Below are 25,094 nucleotides of genomic sequence, written 5' to 3' on the forward strand. Positions count from 1 at the left end.
AACAACTTGTGGCAGATGACGCAGTAAAATCTACCGTAAAATACCGTGAACGGGAGCAATAATATATCAGACGGGACATCCGGGAACTTTGGCTTTGCAACATGTCCCGCCCACTTTTTTTTTTTTTTTTTTTTTTTTTCCGGTTCACCGTTGACTACTGTGCAGTATGTGGGATCGTTTTTTCCCCCCGTAAACTGTCTATAAAAGTGGACTTTGGCCAAAATCCAAACTCGAGGCTTCATAAGGGCTGTTAACAACCCAGTGGATGACGTCACTGTCGGTTGCCGGTTGAATTTTTCTCCCAGAAAAGGGGCGTGGTGATGAGCGCCTCCTGTGGATGAGGAAACAGCTCGTAAACCAAAGTGAGTTGCGCCAGTAGTAGAAGAGTTACGGTGCAACCGGTGTCCCAACTCCGAGGTTCAAGGCTCCGCTTCTAAAGATAAGATAAAAGCCGGACCGCAGCAGCTCTGGTTAACTATAAGTAACTTTTATTATTTCTTGTACATTTTCAAAACTTTATAAAGTATTACAAACAAAACAGAATAAATTAAGTGGTTCAAACATAGATGCTTACATTCCACTCCAAACCCTCACGTCATTATATAGCATGAAAAATAAGTAAATCATATAGTTATATAGCAAAACAGAATTTCAGATAACTCTAGATATTATGGCCAATTAGGAACATTGTCGCATTTCAAATTGGACTTTTTATAATTGTACAGAGCAAGTCATTTTTTATGAAAAGCAAAATTAAGACAATCCATCTTCCATATTGACAGTACTGTTTCCTGTGCACTTAATACAACATTCCACTACAGAGCAAACATAATTATACACATGCATAGTCTAAAACACAGAGAAAAATCAACACATCTGTTTGACCAAGGGCAAAAATATTAACAGCCAAATCAGCTACCATATTTAAACCAATGTCACAAAAGCAAATCGTTCAATAAATAAAAGTGTGAATGCTCGTGTGTAAGTCAGTAGGATGCACTGCAGACTTACTTTACGGTCATGTTACTGGTTTCTGTCAAAGTTCTGACTTCAAATAGAAAAATAGATTGAAGAAAACAGACAAACAGATATGATCATTCACAAGCTGACTAACTAGTATTGATTGAAGTTTGATTTGGGTCTAAAATATGAGCTAATTCTGGTCACACTCTGCATCTGATAAGACAGTGAGACAAGTGTAACAGTTCTATTTCATATCGCAGCATTGTTAAAATGTCCCCTAATATGTAGTAAGAATGAGCAAAACCACATTCATATGTAACAGCAAACCTGCAGACAGTATTAATGCAGACATTAAGACAGGCTGAATTCATTCAAAGACAGTATTAATGTGGGGAAAAAAAAATCTCCCACATCAACAGAAAAACTAAATTGAAGCCTGAACAGCTTCAATTGTGACAAGACCAAACACATTTAGAGATGTCTGGTAGTTTTTATTTTTTAAATTAACCGATTAAAATTGAATTTCTGATACCATTCGGGATATTTGAGAGTGGAAACAAATCTGATAAAACCAAATTATTAGGACACCGTTAAAAAACATTTAAAATCCTTGAATTTAGTTTGAGCAACGCGTGCTCTGTGAGCGACATTATACAGCCGAATAGTAAACCTCTTATGACTTCCTGACGCGGAAAAAAGAACTGTGATTCTTAGTTTCTGAATTACTTCAAATATATCTTTAGCATTTACACACAATAATTCCGACTTTGACCACCATGTACGCTGTTACTGACATATAAATGTAGTGAAGTAGTCTTCAGCACAGGAACTGACCGTCATTTTCCAAAAAAAATAGAGGATAGGAGCCGGATGGTTTTTTATCTTTTAAAATTAAGCTTGTGTCCCAACACCTACGAAGCACAGTAGGTTTTCATTCTTTCATTGCGAGCATCACCTCCGCATGTCAGGAAATAGAAAGTATTCTAGCTGCACGAAAACTGTCTGCAAAGAAATCTTAATGCAATTAAAAAAAAAAAAAGATATTCATCTAAAGTCTGAGAATCAGAAGTTAGACGTGTGGCTGATGCAGCGGCTGTTTTTAACTATATCAGTCAGTCGCTTGAGTCATTTACCTCAACCTGATGGTTTTTGACCGCAGCAGTGAAAACGGTTCGTACACAGCTCAAGGTTGCGTACATCGCCGAGCTGTTCTAATGTTTTCCACTGCTTTATGTAACGGATGGTGTCACATTTGGTTTAGATGTTTGGTAAAGTCGCACGAATCTGAAGTCCATCTGTCATAATGTGGAACAATCAGAGGAAAATGAGCCATTATCATTTTTAAATGCATCTACAAGATATTAAAACAAAAATACAAGTTGTTAAGTGTTTAGGAATGCTTTTGATTTTTGTCCATTTGGGAATACATTTCTGTGCCGTCTCTCGCATTAAATCCAGAACACTATACGAGTGTGTTGAGTAAAGGCTCTGATTTTAAATGTGAGGGGCAGTGAGCGAGTGTGCACAGACAGCGCACAGACTGGGACTGGTGGGTTATGAGGCACTAAGATTTGTGAAATATGTCACTAACGACAGAGCAATGGATGTATAACGAAGCCGAGGACATCATACTTGAAAACAACAAAATTAAGGTTAAAAAAAAAAAAAAAAAGACTAATGAGATACGTTTAGAATTTTCTGGTCCACAAACGAATGAAAACATGCATGATCCGTTCTTCACGTGATTTCCCTCTTTTCTGTCTATTCAGACAAACATTCGCAGCTTCCAACAGTCCACATCCGAATCGTCTCCGAGTGAGGACGTGGATCCAACCGTCCAATGACTTGGTTTCTTTATTACATTGCTTATGTTGAAAACCAGGTTTCAAATATTTTAAGGCATTCTCATCTTCATCATCTTGATTGTCTTTGGTCATGGACGAACCGCCACAGCTTTTGTTGCAGGAATTTCTAAACTAAGCTCTATGTTATATGTACACTGAAGGTAAAAAGTCTGAGGAACAAAGACCACATCATTGATCCCGCTGCTTCCACTGCTGCTGGAAGAAAGGCTTCCTTTATGTGTTGATGCTGGTTGACGGGTGTTTCATTGAGGAAAAAAAGGGAAATTCTTTTTGTGGCTTTCAGATGTATAATGGCCGAGGCTTGGTTCTCTTTTTGGCCGCAGTCCTGAGCAACGTTCATGGAAAAACAACTTCACAGGGACTGTAGAGGAACATTTTTCATATAAAGGCTGATGAGTATGAATTCAAGGAGCCAACTGGATGTCACCCAGGAAAGAAAGCATCTAACTTCAGGCCAGTGAGCAGTCGGTCAGAACAGCCGAGGACATCCAATAATAGCAATAAGGTCGTCTTTTTTTCCCCCTGAGTCACTGGGACATGAGTTTTGTGGTAATGGCGGCTTTGGGAAACCCAAACGAGGGGAGGAGGGGGAGACGAGGAGGATCTTAGAAGTTCTGTTGTCGTCTCTTCTTGGCATCCATTGCGTCCAGGATGGGCTGCCTTTTGGCAGTGTAGCGCTGCCTGAGCTCCTCGATCTCCCGCTCCATCATGGGGTCTAAGGCAGTCAAGCGCAACTGCAGCTCCTCAAAGTCCAGGTTCTTGAGCTGGGTGGCAACACATAAGTAGAAACACGGACAAACAACAGACGGAAAGAGATGACTCACATGTAGTGTCTTGTTGTGGTTAATGAAAAGAACTGCTTCCCTTTTGATATTTTTTTTTGTTTTACACTGGCCACTGATGTGTATTCAAGTTAAGTGAAGAATTTCCACTCACAAAGTCAAAGTCTCCGTCCTGAGGCACCTTCCAGTTGTCGGGGAAGACGTTCTTGGACTGGATGTGGTAGCCGGGCTGCTCATGTGGCTGGTTGCGGTTGTAGTTCTCCTGCTGCTGCGCTGCCTTGTTTGAGTCCTGCTTGTCAAAGTAATCCATGAAGGATGGACGTATTGGCTGCTGGGGGGTGGCATGCCCTGAGGAGGAGGAGGAGAAGAGCCTCTATGTTTCTTCAGAGAAACAGTCATACATACATTTGATAATTTAATTTCTGCATCGTTAGTTTTCTCTCTCTGCTCACCGTTTACTTCAGCCGGTCGAGGCAGAAGGCCTTCCACCTCCAAGTGAACCAAGTCTGGTTCTCTGGGAGGTTAAACCTGAAGTTTTCCAACCTACGATCACTCCTGCGGCAACTATTGAATTGCTGTGTTTCTCTGTATAACATAGTACGATCTCCACCGTGCAATATTAAGTTCCCTGACATGACTTATATTAGGATTTGGCACAGCATAAATAAAATTGAAAGAAATAAAAATATGAGAAATGGAAGTGTTCAGTGTTTGTGGTCATGATTCGTAGCCACATTGTTACAGAAGTGATTTACAATCATAGTATTCCATCAGGACCAGGAGTTGCTCAACCTATCTGTCCACTGAACTGGTTGTAGATTATCACTACGAGAGTCTTACGTCAGTTTCAAAATAGATTCTTTGAATGTAATGAAGTATCAATGTGACTACTTTTAAATTCCGACTAACACCGTGCTCACTTCTCATTGATCCCTGGTCTTCCTCCTCGTCTTCATCATCACTGTTGATGACCATCGTGCCAAGGTCCGACTCGAGCATGGTGCTGCCGTGCTCGATCATGGTCTGCGCCCCGTCGCTCATGGTGCTGGTGGCCCGCATGGTCCCGGCCCCCTCTGAGCCCGACTTCACCATCGTGTGGGAGTCCACCTCCGTCTCCTCCTCCTGGACGACAACAGACAGTTAGGCGTGAAGCGCAACATCAGGCAGTCTGGTGGATTGTTTACTGTGAACCTGTCAGCATACGTACGGAGTTGTCGTCCTCCTCTTCCAGCTCTCTCTGCTGCTCCTGCTGCCTCTTGGCTTTCATCTCCATGGCTTCAGTTATCAGGTCTCTCAGGATGGTAACTGGCTTGGCCTGGCTGATGAATGGGTGCTGGATATTCACAAGAGTAAAAAAAAAAAAACACAAAAAAACTGTGTTTGCGTGCTGAAAACAGATGGATTTATTTTGTTAACATGTTTCAATACGAGCATGTGCACCCAGGGCTGTATGTCGCCCGCTCTGATGTCCGTATCTATATGTGCGTATGTGGCGGTGTGCACGTCTTCCTCGTTCCTCATCACCTGTAGCAGCTGCGTGGCCGTTGCTCTCTGCTCTGGGTTCTTGATCAAACACTTCTTGACAAAGTCTGTGAATTCATCCGACCAAAGCTCCGGCTTTCTGAATGTTGGAGGAGGGTTGGTGGGGATCATGAAGATAGCCTGTGGGAAAACAGAGAGTCGGAGAGGGTTACCACAGCAACTGCGTTCAAGCACCCACCGCATCAAAAAACATGTTTACACTCACTCTCATAGGGTGGATGTCAGCGTAGGGAGGTTTGCCCTCTGCCATCTCTATGGATGTGATGCCCAGGGACCAGATGTCGGCCACGCAGTTGTAGCCGATCTCCTGGATCACCTCCGGGGCCATCCAGAACGGAGTGCCGATCACAGTGTTTCTCTTTGCCATGGTGTCCTTCAGAGGGAAAACAACGACATTAAGAACAACGGTTTAAATCTCTTCATGTGGATTCACAAAATCAATGAAATATTACACGCTTCCAATAAAAGTTTGGTGCTCCAACTGTAAAAAAAAAAAAAAATCTTCACTTCCATTATCACCCGATCATTTTTTTTAATGGTAGAATCAAACTGTTATATGAATTTCAAAAAAATGAATAATTTAATAGTAATAGCCCAAATCAGTTGCCTTTAGTCCCATTAATCTCCTGCTCTTCATTGTTGCTAACGTCTGTTATAATTTTACCGTTAGTTGTCCAGCGACTCCAAAGTCGGCCAGTTTGGCGTGTCCCTCTGTGTTCAGAAGAATATTTCCAGCCTTGATGTCCCGGTGGATCTTCCTCATGAAGTGCAGGTATTCCAGACCCTTCAGTGTTGACTTCAGGATGGTGGCAATCTCATCTTCAGTCAGCTGAGGTGGGACAGAAACAAAACACAGACATGTTGCAATGACGACATGTAACACAGGAGGAGGTATTAATTATGTACTTTTATGTAGTTTTTAGTCATAAGTGGTGTTAAAGGTCAAAGACACGGTCGACCTGGACATTTTTCCTTCTAAAGCACGCCTGAATTATTAAACTAGATGTATGTAAGTAAGAACCTCGTCAACAATTTATTCTTTAAGCTTTTTCTTTTCTCTGCAGTTAAACACGAAACTGCGTCAGACCCACTTAAGTACATAATATTGAAATGTCTCTCCTGTAACCACATGCTGTAGAAGTTCCAGCATTATTTCAGGTTATGCAACATTTCATTTACAGTACATGTGCAGGTCACGTGTATTTTCAGAATTATAGATGTAAATAGATGCAATTTTGTGTTCTTGTGCTAGAAGAACAGAAATATAATTTTGTTGTTGTTTGCAACAGTGGATCGTACCGTAATGTAATTTTATTGGGCAATAATGCATATACAATACACATTTAATTTGTAATTAACCATGTAAAAACTTGTATACCTATTAGGTTTTATAAGCCTTAAAAAACAGTGTCTTGTTAATGTCAACATGTTGGTCAACAAATAAATACTAAAAACTCATTTTTGAACCACTAACATTTTAGTACAACCACCCACACTCAGTTGAAACTGTGTAAACACCCACCGTCTTGTTCCGCAGTCTGATGATGTCAGAGACAGAGCCGGCTCCGCAGTACTCCATGACAATCCACAGGTCTGTGTTTTTGAAGTAGCTCCCATAGTACTTTACCACGTAAGGGCTGGGAGGAAACACAAAAAACAAAACAGGGTGGTTACAAAAAGAGAAGGAAAGTTTTGTTTTGAACAAAAAGAGCAGAAGTGAGAAAACAACTAGCAGATCAAGACATCAGAAAGAAGAACAGGCTGCAAGAGCATATTGCTACACTTTTCTGTAAAGTCTAGTAACTAATTGACAGTAATATGGGGACAATACTGATGTCATAATCTAAACTATATTGCAGATTTGACTAAAAGGTGCACAGCCATCCCACCTGTCACACTGCTGCATTATGGAAATCTCCTTGATGATTTCCTGCAAGTCCGACTCCACAGGAACCTGCTTGATGGCCACCACCTGGCCTGACTCTTTATGAATGGCTTTAAACACGCTGCCATAGGACCTAAACACACACACACACACACACACACACACACACACACACACACACACACACACACACACACACACACACACACACACACACACACAAAGTTAACTATGTCGAGATGAATTTCATAACTGACAGCGTTAACAAAGTGATGCATCATAAAACAGTCTGCTGTAGAGCTGGAAGTTAGTTATAAAGGAAAAAAAATTAAAAATCCTTACCCTTCACCGAGTTTTTCGAGAACATCAAACACTTCCTCCGGCTGTTTGGTCAAACTGTCTTCACTCAGCTTTTTCAGCTTACTGTAAAAATAAATCACTGGTAATCTCAGTATCTAATGGTAAAAACAAACCAGAACACTGGACAACAGGAGCGTCTGCAATCAACAGTACTGTAGTTTCTACCACCGAGCACAAAGTTACATCAACAGACAAATTAACATCTAAGAAACTAGTTCTTCTGACACAGAATTTTAGGGCATCACAAACAGACAAAACTATATTTCTGATAATTGAAAGTGGTAATGTAGTTAAAAAATTTTAAAAAAAAAATAAGGATAAAGAAATGAATTTTTTGTTGATTTTATACACTTTATTAATCCCCGAGGGGAAATTTCTTCACTACAGCCGGGGGGCTCTCAGGGGGGAGCTGCTGCAGCAGGCTGCCACTAGCACGGCGCCAGGTAACCTGACCTGAGGTGCATGTTTTTGGATGTTGGGAGGAAGCCGGAGAACCCGGAGAGAACCCACGCAAGCACAGGGAGAACATGCAAACTCCGCACAGAAAGGCCCAGGACCGGATTCGAACCCGGAACCTTTTTTGCTGTGAGGTGACAGTGCTAACCACTGCACCACCTTGCCGCCCTTAAATTAAAATGTTGAAATTAGACAGATGTTGTAGTTATGTTCTTCAGTTGGCTATTATCATATTTATGCTGCTATTTGTGTGAATGTTCATTCATTTTATGTGGAAGTTTGTCAAGGCGTCTTGCCAAAGATTTTTTATTTTTTATTTTTACCATGAACTAGTTTCATTGTTTCTGTTTCAGTTTTGGATCTTTAATGGAATCTGTGTGACTCTCCTTTTAATAAATATTTAATAAATATGATAAAGATGTATCACAAGTCCTGTCACAATGTGGACTCATTTCTTGTAAGGTGAATGTGGTGGACATGAATCAAGCCGTAATCCTGACAAACTAAAATGACGCTTTTAACACTTGAACCTGGAGGGAAAAAAATAGTCACTAACAGCGTTAAATCAAAAGAATAATCCACATGTTATAATCTCATAATTTTAATGTAAACACCTTGCCCCTCTCCGGATTAAGATGCACCCCAGTAAAAATTAAACTCTAGCGGTGTTTCTTTAGATAGACAACCAGTCAACACGTGGGTCACCGCAGCTCCGAGACCAAGTAAGTGAACGGAAACTGGTGTTAATCTTTCATGAAGGTGACATATTGGGTCATTTCACATGCGATTCATTAGTTAGTGTTTCATGTCTAAATATATACGTGGGTCAAAACGGTCCCTCAGAGACGAGAAACTGGCCAGTTACTCGACGACGAACCGGGTCAAACAGCCATTAAAGAGTGTAACACTGGGTTTGTGGTTCAACAATGAGATATAAAAGCTTTCACATATATATACATATATATATATATTTGAGAGAAGCTAACTAAGTTAGCTCAGTACCAGCTAGCTGGGCGACAGCCTACGTTAGCGTTTTTCTGCTCGCTAATAATAATTAAAAAAAAAAAAGCTTTCAGGATGTTTTTTTTTTTTTAAAGCAGTCAGAAGTGCACAAACCTTTTGGGCGCAGATGGCTCCATGATGTACGACCTCAAAAAAAAAAGAAAAACTCAACAGACTAATGGTAAGTTGTGGCAGTTTTGGGACCGACGGTCAAGACGTGAACATCGTCGTTGTTGTCAAAAACTAGTGGAGGGCCAGCTGAGTCGGTTCACGGTCTATTCGGGGTTACAGCTTTATCGCAGCGCCCCCTGTCGGAACGGAGTGCAAAAATAAAAACACCACCGCTCGGAGACCGTGAAACCCAGGGTGCAAACTACCCCTGAAAACATTGTAAAATTCAAGAGGGAGGGGGGAGTTTATCAAGCATTGGCAATATACTTTTTTTTTTCCATACCTTTCTATTTTACATTATTAGACGTATATGGCAAAAAAAATCCGACGGGGAATCATCGGACCAATCAGAAGCCACGTTACTGTGAGGTGGACGGCGCGTTGCACGCATGCGCAAACCGAAAACCGTGCGGACTATGAAAAGAGGGGTAAACAGCTCGAAGTTAGCTCATTAAAACGGTGAGATGGCTTATTTGTTTGTTTAATTTTCTGTTTGTGCTTTTCATAGTTACTATATTCACACTGTGTTTTGAGATTCCTTGAGGGCCTTTATTGTCCACTACACCTACTGGTTGTGTACTTTTAGTCTAATCCTGTCGGCAGCACATGCTGTTTGTGTTAGCGCGCTGTAACCACACAGATGTGGTGATGTTGACACGTTTCTCTTGTTTTATAGGATAAAACATGGACACGCCGAAAGATGTGCAACCGCCAAAGCAGCAGCCTATGATCTACATATGCGGAGGTATATTGCTGCTGTGTGTTTAAAGTAGAGCTACTACAGTCGTAATAATAATAATATGAATATGAATAGTAACAATAAACGTTATTTGTATTGCACTTTTCTAAACTCAAGATACAAAGTGCTTCACATAAAATAAGCCATTAAAACCAAACAACAAGTGAACTCTAACAAGCCTTAACAATACAACACAATGATCGTATAAAACAACCATAAGAAAAAAAAAAAAAGTAAAACAGGGTTTAAAAGAAATAAGAGTTGATCACTGAAATCAACTAAAATCAGCAAAAGCTCTCCGATGCTTTAAGAAGAGATTTAAAAGATGTCACTGACTCTGCAGACCTTATTTCCTCAGGCAGCTCATTCCATAACTTTGGGCTCTGACTGAAAATGCTTTGTCAATAATGTTAAATACGACCGGACCTGCTTTAATGCAACCTTAGCATCAACCATCAGTCTTACTACAACTGGATCTGTGTTAGTGTTTGTCTTACATTATTATTCAGAGTAACTCACGATTGTTTTAGTCGAACTGATCCATTAGCAGCAATGTTAGTATTTTACTAATGTCCCAAATACTTTATTTAAGTAAAAGTACAGTTAAAAAAAAAAAAGACTCCATAACAACAAAGAGTCATGTATTTAAAACTGTACTTTGTACTTCAAAGTATCTGCGAAACATAACATATAATAATATAAAAGTTCAAATACTCACTATGCAGGCTTTGGGATGTGGTGTTGTTTTTTTATACTGCTGGATATTTGTTATATTATTAATATATTAACAAACAACATTTTAATGTTGTAGTTGGAGCTGGTTTTTTTTTTTACTATTGGTTGATTTGATTTATTGTTCAATAAGGCATCATATTTTCAATGGTCATTATAGATTTTTAATATCCAAATCGATACAGTGAATAGTAGACTAAAAAATACCATGTCTTCCTCACTTTCCACCAAAATGTTACTACTTTATTTAAACCACAGTAATGACAACTGTTTAGTTAAGAGCATTAAATTAGTCACTTTTATGGGGTTTTGTTTTTCAATAAATAAACAAATCTTATTAACTTTGATCAGTTAAGTCCTTTATCAACAACAAAGGTAAAACATTCTTCTAAATTGCATGCCAAGAAAACATATTTGATTGTTGAGATGCTGGTTGAACAAAACAAGCCACTCAACAAGCATAATTCATTGTGTTCTGACATTAATCATTAAGAAACAATTAGTGGGTTTAATCTCATAACCATTCAGACATTTCAAAATATCTGTCGTGTTATTTCCAACATTGCCCAACTCCCTCTCTGATTTAAAAATACTCTTCAGTAAAATAAAGTTTATTCTTGTGTCACACATGCAGCTCTTCTCAGACCGTATTGGAATTGCTTGACAACACAGTTTCCGTCTTTACTTGCAGAGTGTCACACTGAAAATGAAATTAAGGCCCGTGATCCCATCAGATGCAGAGAGTGTGGTTACAGGATCATGTACAAGAAGAGGACGAAGAGATGTATCCTTTTTGTCTGTGTGTGTGTGATGTGTGAGAGTTATGGAGGGTATTTTCAAAAGAAGTGCTACATTTTAGTTGAATTTGGAAAGTGATCATTAGTTTTTCTTTGCCCCATAAGGTAATGAAAACATAAAAGTTCTAACAACTACTAGTTGATATTAGTTTATGTTCAACACTTGTCTTCATGTTGAGGACGGGTCAAATGTTATGTGATGACTTTGAAACACAAGTCTCATGTATAAATTGGGTTCCACAGTGTCTGTACTTTTCCTTGACTCTTCCATTTCAGTGGTTGTTTTTGATGCCCGATGAAGAAGCAGTTTTGATTTCTGTTTTTGTTTGCTATTTTTGTAGTGTATGACCATGTAAATAAACAGACCATGAGTCCTGGCTTCAGATTTCAGAATCATTCATTTTTATGTCAACATAAACATTGCAGAGTTTTTGTTACTTAATCGTGATGCATTAAGAATTTGGTCTTATTTCCATTGACCTTCACTGTTACCATATTTTTTTCTTGTTCATTATTATCTCTAAATAGTAACATCTAGATTACTACTGGTTATATCTTGTACATTATCCTATACTCATTTTTGTCACTTTCACTTTCAAACCTTTTTGGCCTTTGACCCCTTAAAACAAAGTTTCTATCTTTTATCTATCTGGCAATTTTCAAGGAAAACCACAAAATTAGAATTTTCAAAAGAATAATTCAAAGTGTTTTTCCTGCTTTCCACACCATTTAATAATTTATGGATTCTGACTTGTGTTATCAAACCTGTGGGTTTCACTGATCTGGTCCAGTCACAAAAATACAAGTTTAATAATGTTGTTGTACATCAAGAGTTCAGATAGTTATATAAGATATACTGAATTGTCCCTGAGGTGAAGAAATCTCCATGTGTGGATGAACAGACACATAGGCAGTACACAGATATTTCCCTCATACATAAGCACAACTATTTCTAAATATAAAACACACCTGTGGTCAGTAAAGTAGAAAATAGTCAAAGCATATTTTACTCCAGCTATTTGTTGGCTGAGAGCAGTTGCCAGGCAGCAAGTAAACAGTGTCTTTATTTGCAGATGTTACACAAACGGGAGTACAACATGTTAACAAAACTATTTTCACTGTCGACATTGTGTCTTGTCACAGCAGGAAATAGCATATTTTCTTGATCAAAAATTGATGAGCTGTTTCCAGGCTGCTGGTACGCCCGCATACCTGATCACTTGCACCGCTACTGGAACAGATCCATCGTTAATGGGATTGGTATCACCTGTGCTTTCATACATCTACAAGTCAAAATATCAGCTCAGCGAGTGATGGAAAGATTCTTTTGTTCTTTGTTTTTTTCTTCTTCTCATTTTTATGTACATGTTATGTTTGTAAAAACAGGAGGGATATGATGGAAAGAAAAGATGTGTCTCTTCCTCTTGTTTGCATTGTGGCTCCGGAAAGTCTTGTCAAACAGGCTCCGATAAGTCTCTTTGGGTTTCTCTCTTGTTTGCAAGTGATTCCTTTCGTTTTACTTTCCTCATCTAATTGACGACTCCCCCCCCGTGTCCTTATCTTGTGATCTACAAACCAACTCAGTATGACCATACGAAAGCAGATACAAAGGGAATGGGGGTGATTGTCAACTGTTTGTTGTACGGAGGAGTGACGGGGAGGCCTTTTGCTGGACACCTCTCTTTGAGGGTGCACGTATGTGCTCCTTCTTGCAAGAATAAATGTCCGATGTATTTGATTTTGAACCAAGAGTAATTTTTTTCTAACAGTGAGCCTTGATTTACAGATGCTGGCCGGTGGATTGTGTTTGTTTTGGACAGGGTCAGGTTAGCAGCTAAGAGGCTCCTGGCCTACGTCTTACAAACACAAGGTGTTAAAGTACAGCCTCAAACTTCTCTTCTAATTTTTTTTTAAAATTGATAGTTGTTTAAAATGTCATTTGACTGCATTTAAAATTTATTACCAATTAATTAGGTTCTATTTTGGCAGTCTTCACATTCATGAAATGTTATTGTTATCTGATTATTTTACGATTAATTCACAACACCAGGACCTAAAGCAACTCAATCATATTTGTTTATATTCACATTTCTGTCAGTATCATTGTGTGTTTTGCCCCCCCCCCCCTACCCCCCAGTCGAGCTACCAGAGCTTTGGGCTTTAAAGTCTTAAATCGTCTCTCCCGTCAGCGGTGTCCTAATGCAGCACTGCATGGCACGGGCCCTTCCCCCATCAGTGACATCACGCGTGACGCATCACACTAGAGGCGTGTCCACGCAGAAATCCCCAGCCGGGCACTGATGTAGCCGCAGCTCGAAGCGGAGGAGAGGCAGGGCGGGAGGACGAGTTGGAGCGACACTGCGGAGGGAGTGCAGCTATGGGGAACGCACAGGAGAAACCCCCGGCGGCGGCGGCGGAGGAGGAGGAGGAGCAGCAGCAAGACCGGATCAGGCCACGGCAAGAAACGGGACGAGGAGTCGGGGTGGAGGCGGCGGGGGAAAGCCCCAGACTCACAAAGGTTCCGCGGAAGGGGTGGCCAATGGCACTCCGAAAGAAAGCAGCCGTGGTAAAAACGACAGCCCTGCGGTGGATACAAGTTACCTGGATGCTCCTGCCGGGGCCCTGCCTCCTCACCTGGCCCGGTTCAAGAATGAGGGGAACCACCTCTTCAAACATGGCCAGTTTGGAGACGCCTTGGAGAAGTACACCCAGGCCATCGATGGATGTGCTGAAGCAGGTGGGGGAGATATGAAGAGTGTATTTGTTGTCTCTTTTTCATCCGAAGAGAAATCTGTTGATTACAATTTTAGGTTACAAAACACGTTTTCCACTTAAGATATTATGAAAGCTTATATTCATGTAAATTACAATAAGCTGTAAGGCTGCAACTAACGGTTATTTTCTTTATTAATTTATTAATAGTTTGGTCCATGTGACTCTTACGATTTCCCTTGAACCCAAACTCAAAATTCAATTAGCTTAAAATGCCTATAGATGCTCAGTTTACAATCACTAAAGACTAAAAAAAAAAAAAACACAGTAAATATTTACATTTTAGAAACTGGTTTCTGTAAATTTCTGACATTTTTGGCCTGAAAAATAACAATTATTTCATTATCAAACAAGTTTCTGTTTCATTTTTAAATTCCTCCCGATGAAGTCATTGGCAACAACAGATGGGTGGCACAGGGACTCACAGACAACCTCTTGCAGCATCTGTGTGTTAGCCTCTGTAAGGGTATCAGATGCAGGTTGACTCAGTGTCGTTTGGCTTCATAATCCTGAGTATCTCATGTCAGTTATGAATACATTATGCCACAGCTTGACATGCTGCACGTTGTCCTCACTTTACTGCATTAATCCTGTATTCTAATTCAAGTACAGGCCTAGTCTAATATGCTGGAAACTGTAGCTGACACATGGTGATTTGTGAATGCAGAGGAGTGTTGGCACAAGACAGCATCACCAGAAGTCATGTGTTAGGGTATAGGGGTGGGGGGTGGGGGGGGGGCATTTAAACTGAATGTCATGCTGCACCTTTAAGAGCACGCAGCCAACATTTACTCTCGTAGTTGGCAGGGGTGATCGCTTTATTCTGCAGCAGCACTGTCGACAGGTTTTTAAAATGACCAGAGTACACATTGAATATCACAGCAGGCCTCACAGAAAGATGCAGCCCTGACAACAACGCATGACGATGTCTTGATGCCCTATTGATTTGAGCTCTGAAGCAGTGTATCAGGATGATGCTCTGCTAACGGCTATAAAACTGCAGGAGGAAAGCAGACTCTGACTCTACCAAAGGGACTGTCAACACATCCATTTATCTGTCTGCCAAGCACCCCTTCAGCGTTTCTTGAACGCACTTGAAATTGAGCTGCTTCAGTTGTCTTGATTTCTCTTCAGTCAGGGCCGCTTCAGGCCTCAAAGTTTAAAAAAAAACAAAAAACCATCGTATTGTTTCCAGAGCTGTTGTTGATATGTAGTGCCTGTTCTTGCACCTCATAGAGGACTTGAGTGTTCTTTGAGACTGTGAATCTTTCAGATGAATGGTTGTGGTTGTCCCCCCTGCAGGCGTTGATAGTCCAGAAGACCTGTGTATTCTCTACTCCAACAGAGCTGCTTGCTACCTGAAGGACGGGAACAGCACAGACTGCATACAAGACTGCATTAAGTACGTGACCACTGTCAGCTCTGGGCCTCATTGTTTTCATTGTATCTGTCAGGTTTAAAGAAGGACTCCACAGATTGATTACCACCTTCTTATAACAGACTTACTGACAATGGGCTTTTTAAAAACAGGCTCAAAATTTATCCAGTAGAATGTGATGTAGTCTTTTTTTTAATTTTTTTTTATCCCTCTTTCTTGTCGAAACCTGGCACTTATAAATACCCACAATGCAACTTGACAGCCAGTATTTTAGTTTGGGGATTTTAAGTGTGTTACACTAGTAGTAGCCTTGAGCTGCCAGCATCAAGCAGAGAGGAGAAGCGGTAAGCATGATTCCTGAAACAGTCGGTATATTTTCTGTACCTAGAAAAAGTTAAATCGGTTCCAGGTTTCATCACTTTTTTAGAGACAGACATGACAATTTCATGCAGCATTTTCAATCAGTTTTGAAGTGTTTTCAATTCATCTCTACATTATTTTTTTTTATTCAATTTTAGTTTTGCTGTTAGTGGCTCTCTCCAAGTATTTAAATTCACTTTATGACCATTAGCAACATATAATTTCACAGGCTATGTAATAACGGTTCAGGTAATATGTAGGCCATGTTGTTTATTTGAACTTATCATTCACACTGTGCTTTTCCATACTCTGATTGTTATTGTGTCTGAAGAAAAGGGATGTTTGCTTTGGTGCTGCTCTCTGTGAATGTTACAGACTGGATCTCAGCACACAGCCAACAGCTCAGCGTTTCCACCAAATGTTTTATATAAATACAGAATGTCTGTGGTGCTGCAGGTTTGGATGCAAAAACACATGACCCATTGTTTTCCTCTGGTTCAGCAGGTTGCAGCAATCTTTTAGTCAAATATTCATTCACGCGTTTATGAATGGGAAGCTACAGATCAACTCGGCTCCACCCGTGTGCAGGTGTAGACGGTTTGATCCTCTGTCTGTGCGTCTCTCTGATCCTCTTAGGGCTTTGGAGCTGCAGCCCTTCTCCTTGAAGCCTCTATTACGTAGAGCTATGGCCTATGAGTCACTGGAGCGCTACAGAATGGCCTACGTGGATTACAAGACAATCCTGCAGATCGACACCGGGGTGCAGGCCGCTCATGACGGCGTCCACAGGTCAGCTGAACACAAAGGCCAAACACAGGAAGCTGTAGAGTTATACAGAGGTTTCAGTGGCTGTTGTGTCGTTCACTTTTCTTCTGAATCTGTTTCATTCTAGCACCCCATGTTTTTCTATTTTTAAATATAACTCGCAACTTTTTCATGGCAGACTTAAGAAACTATAAACCCATTCATTTAATCATTTGCCTTTGATACTGAAGACTGTTCATATTTTTATTCAGACAAACACTGAGGAAGCTGATTTCACTGAACAGCGCCTCCTGAAATCAGTTTTCTACAGTCAGGACTCGTTCCCTCAGCGGTGAATGGAGACAAGGAGTAGCTCAATCTACAATTAGTTTGACTTTATATGTCACGTTGCCAATCTGGATACAGAACAGACTCAAAAGAAGTTCCAGAGATAGTTTTCAAGTCCACTGTGAGAAAGAGCTGTTGACATCTGATTCAATCGCCTGTTAGTTTTGTTGTGCTGTTGGGGCTGTAGATTTTGGAGACTTCAGCAAACTCTCAGCAAAGCTTAGTCAAATTTTAGCCATTTAATGAGGTCTGACTAAGGTCGGAAGCTTACCTGTTGTTAGTCTGCACCCTTACTGTATATTATTCTGGTATAAGGGAAATAAATACTCGAGCTTATTTAAACTAATCACAATTGTCTTGGGAAGCGCTAACCCAGGCTACAGCGACATTGCCCGTGCAGATTAGTGTCGAGAGGCGAGTCCTGGCATTAAACCTGTCGTGGACGTAAACTGTGAATATAAGTAACCTTTTGCCATTAAAACTCTCAACTGCACCTTCCTCTAAGGTCTGCTGTCCTCTCGGCATCAAAGTGGAGCCCACAGCCTTGTAGAAGTGTGTTTTACTATTCTTGTCTTCTGCCAGGATCACCAAGATGCTGATTGAGGACGACGGGCCTGAGTGGAGAGAAAAGCTTCCAGGGATTCCCACCGTCCCGCTGTCTGTTCAACAGCGACACAGAGAGAAACCAATCAGCATCGAGCAGGCTCAGACCCGAGCCGCCAGGGCTGCGCAGGAAGAAGGTGAGTGACATCACTTCTTCTCATCTTTAGGTGGCTAAATGGCTCCTGTGAACGGCCCTTTTGACATATAAATGTGTGAATTGGGTGTAAAGCACTGTACTTTTGCCCCTAAAACCAAGATGATATTGAATTAGGGCACATACTAAAGAAATCAGGCAACATAATGTTTAATTTAATTTATTTTGCCTCATTGTGGCTGATAAAATTCATACAATGTTTTGAAAAGAATGCTCTGAATTTTGGAGTCAGAAGGCAGCAGCAGCATCAGAAGTCAGTTAGTGGGAATCAGTGTGTAAATGCTGCTGAGAGACTGTGTGTGTGTGTGTGTGTGTGTGTGTGTGTGTGTGTGTGTGTGTGTGTGTGTGTGTGTGTGTGTGTGTGTGTGTGTGTGTGTGTGTGTGTGTGTGTGTGTGTGTGTGTGTGTGTCTGCGTCTGCGAGGGCCATCAATAATGCAGAGGGAAGGCGATCCACACAGAGTATAGCGCTGCTGTAATGGAACAATCCAGGTCAGGTTTCCTCTGAGCTGTTAACGCTCACACAGACCAGAAAACTCCTCCACATGTACCATGAATTCAGATACATTTAAATACATGCGGTGAAGTATATACGGCCATAAAAACCCACACCTTCATTGACATTTAACTGGTTTATCTGTATTTATTGCATAAAACTTTCAAAGACAGGATCCATAAACAGATAAAGTTGACCAGAGTTATGCAGATACACACACACTGAACATACATAAACAGTTAATGAGTAAAGCACATAGACAGAAGGAGATCATCTCAGAATAGCTACTGCTGTTGCTGGGGAAACAGATGGGAAGTGGTTCAACATGTCAGCGCTTATTTGCACATTTTGTTGCAACAAACTGTGCAACATTTTCGTGTAAAAGATATGATATGATAACGGACAGTCTGACAACAGACTCGAAGTCAGCACCTCAATAATTATACCAGAAGGACATTTTGTTTTACTCCACTGAGCAATGATTCAGTGTTGGACCAGAAGTCAGCACACAGTCCACGTTGTGTTTAAACGAGACACAAAGGTGATTGAATTTCCGGTCCTGGAAAAACTCTCTCTTTCCTCCTGTACAGTTTTAATGAAGCAGGCTCACACCTTTTGACTGAAGGATGAAAAGTGCGATCAATAAACATGGATAACTGAGTCCTGGACTGTGTTAAACACAGATGAGTAACAGAACATCATGAGATCATTTGAAGATGGGAATTTACTTGTTTTATCATGTTCATGGCTGTTCTTAACAAACAAATACCATTTCTATGTATTTGATATATTTCCTATTTTTAAACTTTAAACTTAGATTAACAACACAAGTCACTGTCAACTGTAAACTTAAAGCAACCAGAGAGGCAATATACACTGTCTCCATTATAATTCTGATGGGACAAATGTTAGATTTTTTTATATATATATAAATTGGAAATAAATCCTAGTTTTAAGAATGAATATAAATGTTCATGCTGCTGTACATTACAACGTAAACAACAAAACATGTAGTAAGCGTACATACACCTTTTGCGTGTAGCTGTGTTCTTGTTCTCTCAGCCTCTAAAAATATCCACATTTTAATATCATTCTATTTTATAGCTTTTTTGTCCATTAATATGCATATTATAATAAGAGATCAATGGTTTTGGTATTCAGCATCCATGTTCTGTAATAAAAATGACGTTTCCAACAGCAGCAGGTGCCAACATTTCTATTTTTATTGTATTATTTTTTTTGTATTCTAATTCTATACCATGTTTGATGAATACATTTATTAATGTAAAACCAGTATTCTTTTTATTTGCATCCATTAAACCTTCTTCTCTCAGCTTGACACTTGGATTTTATCAGCCTCAGCAGAGGTGATTGATCTACAATACTGGTGTTTTGCTTATCAATTTAGTTTCCCAGCAACAGAGAAGCTGTGAAAAGTGTGACTGCAGAACTGTGCTGAGTGGTCTGAAGTGTTGAGAGATGTCTCGGGTAGAGAAGGAATAAACTTTTAACATACACTCAATTTCAAAAAGTTTTCTAACCCCTTCACTTTATTTTGACTTTAAATGGACAAAATCTGCTTTTCCCATCAGTCTATTCTAGATGGTGAGAAATGATTGCAGGTTTATTAAAAGTCAAACACTGATTCAGACTTTTAATTTTGTAGAGTGTGCAAATACAGTACGGAGCTGAATATGAACATGAACATGGTATATTTTACTTTGAAGGCCTGCTGACTCAGCTTTTTTTTTTTTTTTTTTTTTTTTACTAAATAATTGATTTAAAACTTTTCTATCAACAACTGTGTGATTTATCAGGATTATCTGTCTGTGTATCCATGAGTCTGTGGATATGTTTAAGTGCATCTGTGTGTGCATGTGTGCATGTGTGTGTGTGTGTGTGTGTGTGTGTGTGTGTGTGTGTGTGTGTGTGTGTGTGTGTGTGTGTGTGTGTGTGTGTGTGTGTTTGTGTCTATATGTATGTTTCCCAGAAGTCATTAGATGTAGTGACTTTTTCAGCACAGCAGATAAGCTAGCTAAGGAGTAGTTGACTCATCTCCTCTGGTCCATTCAGACCGCTGCTGATGGGCTGATGGATTTATTGATGCTGTCTGCTGAACTGATGGCAGGGGCTTCTTGAAACACAAAAACATTCATTACAGTCTGCCCCGGACGTGTTTAACAAATCCACAACCTCGAGGGAAGAAAATGAACTCTTCTTTCAGCCAATCACTGATTGATTTAATTAAAGCAGTGAGGTTTATTATTAATCATTCTATATTTATTGTGTCACCAGATAGAAGAAAAGAAGCCCGCTTCACTTTACTCAAACAAGAGGGCAACGGTCTGGTCAAGAAAGGCCTCTTCCAGGAGGCTCTGGAGAAATACAGTGAATGTCTCACAATAAAACCCGACGAATGTTCTCTCTACACAAACAGGTATGAACGACACAACACAAAGACACACGACTATTGTTTGATCTTTGCAATAGTGACACCTGAATTCAAGGAAACTCTGTAAGCTTCAGGGTCATAGTTACCACAGTTTTTAAGTTTTTTTTTATGACATTACGTGCTGAGGTCTTATTTATCAGTGTAGAAAAAGGGGTTTCCATCTCAAGGTTGCAGGGACGGGTGTGACACCCCTCCCACTTTTCTTGAAGGCAGTCCTCTCTTACTTTGGAGGGCTGTTGGCTGACATGAGAGGTTTGTCATGTGATGGAGAGTCACCTGGGCTCTGTTTATCTCTTCATCACTTTAGCATCAGCACGTATGACACACATCCATTCATTGCTGATTGGGCAGATTTTTGCACTCCATTCTCAGTTTGTGTTAGTTTATTTCTGATAAATTTAACTTGTTTCAAATGAATCTTGTGCATGGACTCCCTACTTGTTTGTAACCGTGGTAGCACGAAGCTGATCCTAAAACTTGGCAATGATCCCATTTAAGGACATTATAAGTTGAATAACAGCAGAGGGCACCACATGAGCAGCAGTCATTGCAGATATTATTATGCACTGCAAAAATGTTGTCATTAAAAAGTCATTGTTGTGAAAATAAATGATTTTTAGCTCCCCTCCTGCACACATCAATTTATTTCAGTTTTCTGAAGATGAATTTTAATGCACTGAATTTAAAAAAGACAATTTTCTTCAAACACATGGATTTGAATTAAAAGTAGCAGAAAATAGCCTCAACCTAATACTTTTATTTTCATTTTCAGTAACAGAGCACATTTGTAATTTGGTCCTCATAGTCACTACCAGCAGCAGACGACTGTCTGACCCCTTTACTCTCCTCCAGATCCATTTGTCTCCTGAAGCTGAATCGCTTTGAAGAGGCCAAAAAGGACTGCGACTCTGCGTTGCAGCTGGAGCCGGCCAACAAGAAAGCTTTCTACAGACGAGCCCTGGCTTTTAAGGGTTTACAGGTGGCTGACACACACACACAACACAACACACACACACACACACAGGTTCATTATTATTCTCATTTAAAAGGACTGGAAAGGGTTGTGCGCCTACTTACTCATATTGTTTTCTCCCACTCTTTATTTTTCGTGTGTTTGTGTGTATGACCACATTTTAGGACTACCTGTCAGCCAGCAGCGACCTCCAGGAAGTCCTCCAGCTGGACCCCAAAGTCCGGGAGGCGGAGCAGGAGCTCGAGGTGGTGACAGGCTTGCTGAGACAGAGCCTGATGGATAACACTGCTCGCACACCAGCGGTAAGAGTACAAGAAGTTGTTCACGTCACCTTCACTGCAAATTTACCACAGCAGTGTGGATTTACTATCGGCTGGTTTCAATGTTCGCAATTTTAAAATCTGTCCAGATAAACCACAAAGAATTTTGACATTTCATAATGTCCTCCAGGTGTGAAGGTTCTTTGTGGTGCACAGATGGAGACAGGTGAGGATACACACCGCACTGTAGCAGTTCTGGAAGAAAAGGAATTTTAAAGCCATCAGCTGCTGTAAGTACGACGGGTGAAAATGGAAATGACTGGCTTTAACTCCGGTGACGGGCACCTTGGAAGACCAGCTTTTCAGCTCTCCACCATCTGCAATGTGTGCGAACCACACCGAGTACACAACCTTACATAACAGCAAGCTTTATTTCAAAAGGCTAATGTTATGGTACTTGACCTGCTTGCACTACAACTCATTCAAATCGTGATGTAATGTACTGTCAATACAGTTCAATGTAACAGGCTGCAGAGCGCTGTTATTAGTCAGAGTAAAATGGGGAAAGAAAGAGTGTATAATGTGTGCCTTATTGAGATTTCTACCACAGTTTGGATGAAATACGCCAAGATAAAAAAATGTTGTTGTTGTTATTGTTTTAAAGATGTTATGTTGGTTTCAAAATTATTCAGTGAGCTTAAAACAAAAGGAAACATATTTGAACTCAAAATCACTGTGGAAGATTGTGTGTGGCACAGAAAAATTTAAAGGTGCAATATGTAAGATTTTTTTTTAGTTTAAAACATTCAAAATGAACTAAAAATGGAACGTGAAATACAAGTCTTGACATTATGTCAAAGATTTCTATTGAAGTTAGCATGCTTACCAGCTAATCCTGTCCCATCTTGTAATACCAAAACAAACATCGGCAGGCAATAGTGAGTCACTGGTGAGTAAACAGCTGTAAATGCTAACATTAGCTATTTAGCAAGGTAGCTAATTGTATAATTAACAGGGCTAATAGGTTAAGCTGGCTGTTAGATGTTATGCGGTCAGACTCTTACCAGCTATCTGCCATACCGGGTCAAGTTTACTGTATGTAGCAGACAAAATTCAAAAATCGACTGACCTTATTTGAAGGGTTTGAAATGGATCTTGAGTGTGGCCAAACAAAACACAAACTGTTTTCTTACTACAACGGTCTTCCAACCGAGATCATCAACTACAGTCAAACGTTAGTAGAGCCACTGCTGGGTCCATACGCTCAACGTCAGTCATCAATTATATCAAGATAAAAAGCCAACGACAGGGCACAAAAAGACAAGATTGGACTAAAATGATGAAACTCGGACAGACTGAGGACAGAATGAGGACAGACTGCCTAGACTCACTATCGCCTCCTAATGCTCAAAGTGGTGTTACAAGACTTGACTTAAATCGTACATATTGCACCTCCTAAAGAGGTTAAAATTTCACACACCATGGTAGATCCAAAGTTCACGCTATTTCAGTACATGACATTTGTCATTGTTTACAGGTAATATAATAACAGCTGCTACTAATTTAAAAAGACAAGCTACAGACCATCGTCACCATTAGTGTTGGCAACTGCTTCAGAACAGAAAAAAAACTGCAGATTTCTGCAAGAGGTCCTTACCTGAATTACCAGTTAAAACTACCCCCAAAAAAACCAACTCTCGAGCTCAGTGCTCAAGTCATTGTTAGTTATACGTTTTTCATTTCTCTGGTTTTAGATAAGCGTTGTGCTACTTAAGTTAGGGTGACAGGTTACTTAAACATGCACTGTAAGACTTGCTGTTGCTCTCAGGTTTAATCTTGAATGTAACCAAGATGACTGTGTGTCCTTTTGTGTGAATACGTGTACAGTATTTAAATTATAGCTAATGTCCACATCTCTGCGCCCTTTCAGCTGCAACAAGGAACCACATAAGGATGTCCACTATCGCCCTTATTGTTTGCCCTGTTCATTTAAGCCTTCACGTCCTCCTATTAAACAAAATCCTACCCGACAATAAGAAAATGATTCTGTATGCTGATGATATCCTAGTTTATGTCACCAAAATGATCGTAGTTGTGAGCCTAGTCCCTCAAAAAGTGACCGACAATGTACATTTAATAGCTAATGTCCACATCTGCACGCCCTCCCTGCTGCGACAAGGAACCACAGAAGGATGTCCACCATCACCCTTATTGTTTGCTCTGTTCCCAGAAGTCTTCACATCCTGCTATTAAACAAAACCCCAAAACCAATTGGCATGAAGAAACTGTCATGTCACGAGAAAATTGTTCTGTACGCCGATGATATCCTTGTTTATGTCACCGAAAAGGTATGACCGACTGATGGTTAGGAGCGTAATGCTTAAAAGAAAGTGACTCGTAATGTTTGTTTAGTATCTCGAAAGTCATTTCTCACCCAACTACCTTTACACTTTTAGACCACGTTGAAAGAATGGAGGTCCCTCCCTTCCATAATTGGCTGAATGTTTAAAGTTGAGATGAATGCTGTTTTTGTGATGTTTTTTTCTCCGACCACGCTTAGGTTGGTTCTCCGCTCTCATTTTGGTTTGCACGTTCTGCTTTAAAGGCAAAATGATACTTTACAAGATAAGTTAGGCGTCTGTTCGGACTCGAGTTCAAATTTTTATAACCATGGTTCACATATACGCAGTTTTCCCCTCACTAAAGCTGTTTGGATGTCTTCAGACTGTCAGTAACTTATTTCACTATTTTAATTTTTCCACCCATCTGTAGAGAAATGAGATTGTTCACTCTCAGTGGATTGAGCTTTATGACCTAACGAGAATAACTTGACTTCCACAACACCTTCGGCTTTTTAAAATATCTCACGTCAACCCTAATCCAGAGAAAATGTAAGTCTTCGTCTAGCACGATGTGCCACACCTTTTACTTTACTTGTATTTTTAAGTATTAAAGTATTCAGTTTGTCCAATTTGATGAACCCCCCTCCCCCGGTACACAGTTTTCCCTCTCTTCTTCTTCATTTTTTTCTGTTGTCAAAATAAAAAGCATAAAAATCTCATCTCGATGAAAACACAATGTAAAGCGTAATTGTTCCAGACAATGTTTGTACTGATTAGTGGAATGTAAAAGCATGTACTTTCTGTAAATAGACTGAATGCAAATGTAAATAAACTCCAACACGAATGCTTTAATGTGCCTCTCGTCCTGCAAGTTCATAGGACCTCGTTAAAACTTCAAATGGAAACACTCCCAAAAATGA

General features: G+C 40.1%; 3 protein-coding genes across 3 annotated transcripts; 2 read left to right on the forward strand and 1 right to left on the reverse strand.

Annotated features, from left to right (window-relative positions):
- Positions 1-466: 466 nt before the first annotated feature.
- Positions 467-9,093, reverse strand: stk3 (serine/threonine kinase 3 (STE20 homolog, yeast)). Its single transcript, XM_069697382.1, has 11 exons — positions 8,970-9,093; positions 7,380-7,460; positions 7,042-7,170; positions 6,675-6,789; positions 5,817-5,981; positions 5,358-5,525; positions 5,135-5,272; positions 4,818-4,943; positions 4,531-4,732; positions 3,765-3,958; positions 467-3,592 (listed from the first exon to the last, which is right to left on the reverse strand). The coding sequence occupies exons 1-11, from the start codon at positions 8,990-8,992 to the stop codon at positions 3,434-3,436; spliced, it is 1,500 nt and encodes a 499-aa protein (XP_069553483.1). The 5' UTR covers positions 8,993-9,093; the 3' UTR covers positions 467-3,433.
- Positions 9,094-9,401: 308 nt separating this feature from the next.
- Positions 9,402-11,672, forward strand: polr2k (RNA polymerase II, I and III subunit K). The gene is made up of 4 exons (XM_069697545.1): positions 9,402-9,485; positions 9,703-9,771; positions 11,189-11,281; positions 11,571-11,672. The coding sequence occupies exons 2-4, from the start codon at positions 9,711-9,713 to the stop codon at positions 11,591-11,593; spliced, it is 177 nt and encodes a 58-aa protein (XP_069553646.1). The 5' UTR covers positions 9,402-9,485; positions 9,703-9,710; the 3' UTR covers positions 11,594-11,672.
- A 1,918-nt stretch (positions 11,673-13,590) lies between these two features.
- Positions 13,591-25,026, forward strand: spag1a (sperm associated antigen 1a). The gene is given in 9 exon segments (XM_069697581.1): positions 13,591-13,698; positions 13,701-14,031; positions 15,369-15,468; positions 16,441-16,593; positions 17,479-17,636; positions 20,443-20,584; positions 21,452-21,578; positions 21,737-21,874; positions 22,023-25,026. Coding segments are annotated over 9 exon segments (1,182 nt in total). The 5' UTR covers positions 13,591-13,671; the 3' UTR covers positions 22,029-25,026.
- Positions 25,027-25,094: the final 68 nt, after the last annotated feature.

Source organism: Brachyistius frenatus, unplaced genomic scaffold (assembly GCF_029030835.1).
Source record: "Brachyistius frenatus isolate BFR_SWC_R1_liver_20210118 unplaced genomic scaffold, ASM2903083v1 Contig_2, whole genome shotgun sequence".
NCBI lineage: Eukaryota > Metazoa > Chordata > Actinopteri > Embiotocidae > Brachyistius > Brachyistius frenatus.

Bases quoted from the DNA above. Each gene is read 5' to 3' on its own strand.
- stk3 (XM_069697382.1), bottom strand. From the start codon at position 8,992: ATGGAGCCATCTGCGCCCAAAAG. The intron at 7,171-7,379 runs GTAAGGATTTTT...GTGTGTGTTTAG, and splicing joins CTCGAAAAACTCGGTGAAGG to GTCCTATGGCAGCGTGTTTA. The intron at 4,944-5,134 runs GTGATGAGGAAC...GTGAATATCCAG, and splicing joins CGGCCACGCAGCTGCTACAG to CACCCATTCATCAGCCAGGC.
- polr2k (XM_069697545.1), top strand. From the start codon at position 9,711: ATGGACACGCCGAAAGATGTGCAACCGCCAAAGCAGCAGCCTATGATC. The intron at 9,772-11,188 runs GTATATTGCTGC...CTTTACTTGCAG, and splicing joins TATGATCTACATATGCGGAG to AGTGTCACACTGAAAATGAA. The intron at 11,282-11,570 runs GTATCCTTTTTG...CTTCCATTTCAG, and splicing joins CAAGAAGAGGACGAAGAGAT to TGGTTGTTTTTGATGCCCGA.